Genomic DNA, 2,068 nt, shown 5'->3' with positions numbered 1-2,068 from the left:
TCTTCCACGGACGAGTCGGCGGTAACGGTCACGGTGGGCCCAGTGGACTCGTCCAATTTCCTGTGGACTCGCACACTAACCCGGCGTGGCTTCTGTACGGTGCGTGGTGTCATTTCGGACACGATGTCGTTGTAGATGTCCTTCTTCGTGCGCCCTGCCGTTCCGCCGACGTTCTTCTTCACATCGAGTCCGTGCTCGTCGATGAAGGCCTTCAGCTCGGAGAGCGGCGTCTCGGCCGTCACCTCGAGCTCCGTCCGCTTGGCGCGCGGCGGCGGGGTTGATGCCGCGGGCACGTCCACGACCGGAGGGTCTCTCCTCGGCGCCGGACGCTGCGCGGCGCGGAGCGCGTCCAGCTGCTGCTTGGCGGAACACTTGACGGTCGCGGCCTTCCGACTCGCGCCTCCGCCTCACTTGCACGCTAGCACCGTAGGGCCTCCTTGGGCCTGCGCCTGGCCGGTGCGCGAGCTGCGAGTTGAACTCTTGAAGTTCCCGAGTGAAAACTCGAACGCGCGTTCTCTCGCGGTGTGACCCAAAATGGCCAGCTCAGAGGCACCTCCAGCCCACACCGTGAGGCGCTGCGGTCAGGGGGGTGTATCACCGCCGTATCAACCCCACACTTGCCGCCGAGGGGCCCGGCGGGCTGAGGCGCGCAAGGCGGCTTTCGCTCGTGGGGCGGCTCTGTCCGTCTCAGCACAAAGCCTACGAGGGGTGGTGGAACCAAATGTCGCGGCTACTGCCGGCTCGACCCCACGATAGCCTCCGAAGGCTGACTTTGAGGCACCATCATCGGACGATGTCGACGAGTCGGGTCGCTCTCGCGGTAGCCAGATGACCTCCCATGCTAGTATCATCGGCTAGGGCCGCAGGAAGCGCGGGGGAGGGCGCTGGGAGCAACACGGAGCTCCGTTGGACGTTTTCAAGATTAGCGTGTCAGAGTGAAATGGAACTAGCCTCTCAGATCTCATGGAGGCGGTGAGCGCGGGCCTGGCGGAGAAGCCGTATGTTTCACTGTGTCCTTTCTCTTTGTTGTGAACAGCGTTTAATCTCGGCTAATTTCCGCGATAATTGTGGTGAGAATTCGCAAAAAGTCGATCGACCTGCTTTGAGCTTCGATTTATTCTCATGTCGCAGGCACGCATCTCTCCCGCCTCTCCCGTCCCCCGTCTCGCGATTCCGCGCACGCACCACTGCACGCACGCGCGCAGGCGGATTGGCTGGAGCAGAACGTGGAACGCATCTCGAAGGACGACCTGACGGAGACGCCCACAACGGCGGAGGCGCTCGAGGGTCAGCCCAACGCAAAGGCGGTGACCATCGGTGCCGCGAAAGCCACGGGGTCCGATATCGCGTACAAGCTCTCGCACCTGCTCGCCCTCGTCGTGGCCGGCGTGATCGCCCTGCTCGCCTCCGCCGCTCTTGCCGACGGTGTGCCGCCGCCACGTTGTCCCGCCGCCCCGCCTCTCTCTCACCACACCGCTGTGTGCCCTCGCCCGCAGGCCGGTCGGTCATCAAGCTCAAGGACACCTCCAACCTGCCCCGCCTCACCGCACTCACGGCGACCCTGGACGGCAAGACGATCAACCTCAAGGATCACGGCCTCGACTACCGCGCTGACGAGCTTCTCGGCCCGCAGTACGGCGTCGGCCTGCACCACGACTCGTCGGGCTACGGCTGGGGCAAGGCGGGCGCCCGCGAGACCCTGCAGGAGTACATCGACGAGCTCGGCCTCCTCCAGGTCATTGCCGCCGTGCCGAGCGTCATTGCGACCGACGGTGCGCCGATTTTGCCGGCCAGGCCGCGCGCGCGCGACCAACAACCCCTCTATTGTCCGCTGTCCCCCGCACCAGGCCTCAAGCACCCGGCGCACTTCCTCGAGTGCACCGAGCTCAAGAAGGCGGGCCTCTCGGCCATGTCCCTCGCCATCATCGCCGAAGTTGCCTCCGCCGTGATGATCATTTTCCACGGACTGGCGCTCGTCGGCCTGCTGCCGCTCTCCGCAAAGCTCGCCAAGGGCTTCGCCGGCCTCGTCTGGTTCACCCTCACCGCGGGCTCCTCATCGGCGCGCGGC

General features: G+C 65.4%; 1 protein-coding gene across 1 annotated transcript in view; it reads left to right on the top strand.

Moving 5' to 3' along the window:
• The window catches only part of EMIHUDRAFT_469783 (hypothetical protein), a gene marked incomplete at its 3' end in the record, with an annotated part of 8,024 nt that overhangs the window by 1,956 nt on the left and 4,000 nt on the right, over window positions 1-2,068 (top strand). Inside the window, exons 6-8 of the mRNA XM_005773910.1 lie at window positions 1,206-1,425; window positions 1,497-1,772; window positions 1,848-2,031. Coding sequence (XP_005773967.1) covers window positions 1,206-1,425; window positions 1,497-1,772; window positions 1,848-2,031 — 680 coding nt within the window. The remainder of the gene's footprint in view (window positions 1-1,205; window positions 1,426-1,496; window positions 1,773-1,847; window positions 2,032-2,068) is intronic.

This window comes from Emiliania huxleyi (genome assembly GCF_000372725.1).
Source record: "Emiliania huxleyi CCMP1516 unplaced genomic scaffold EMIHUscaffold_322, whole genome shotgun sequence".
NCBI classification, from domain to species: Eukaryota; Haptophyta; order Isochrysidales; family Noelaerhabdaceae; genus Emiliania; species Emiliania huxleyi.
This window is presented reverse-complemented; position numbering and strand designations above follow the sequence as displayed.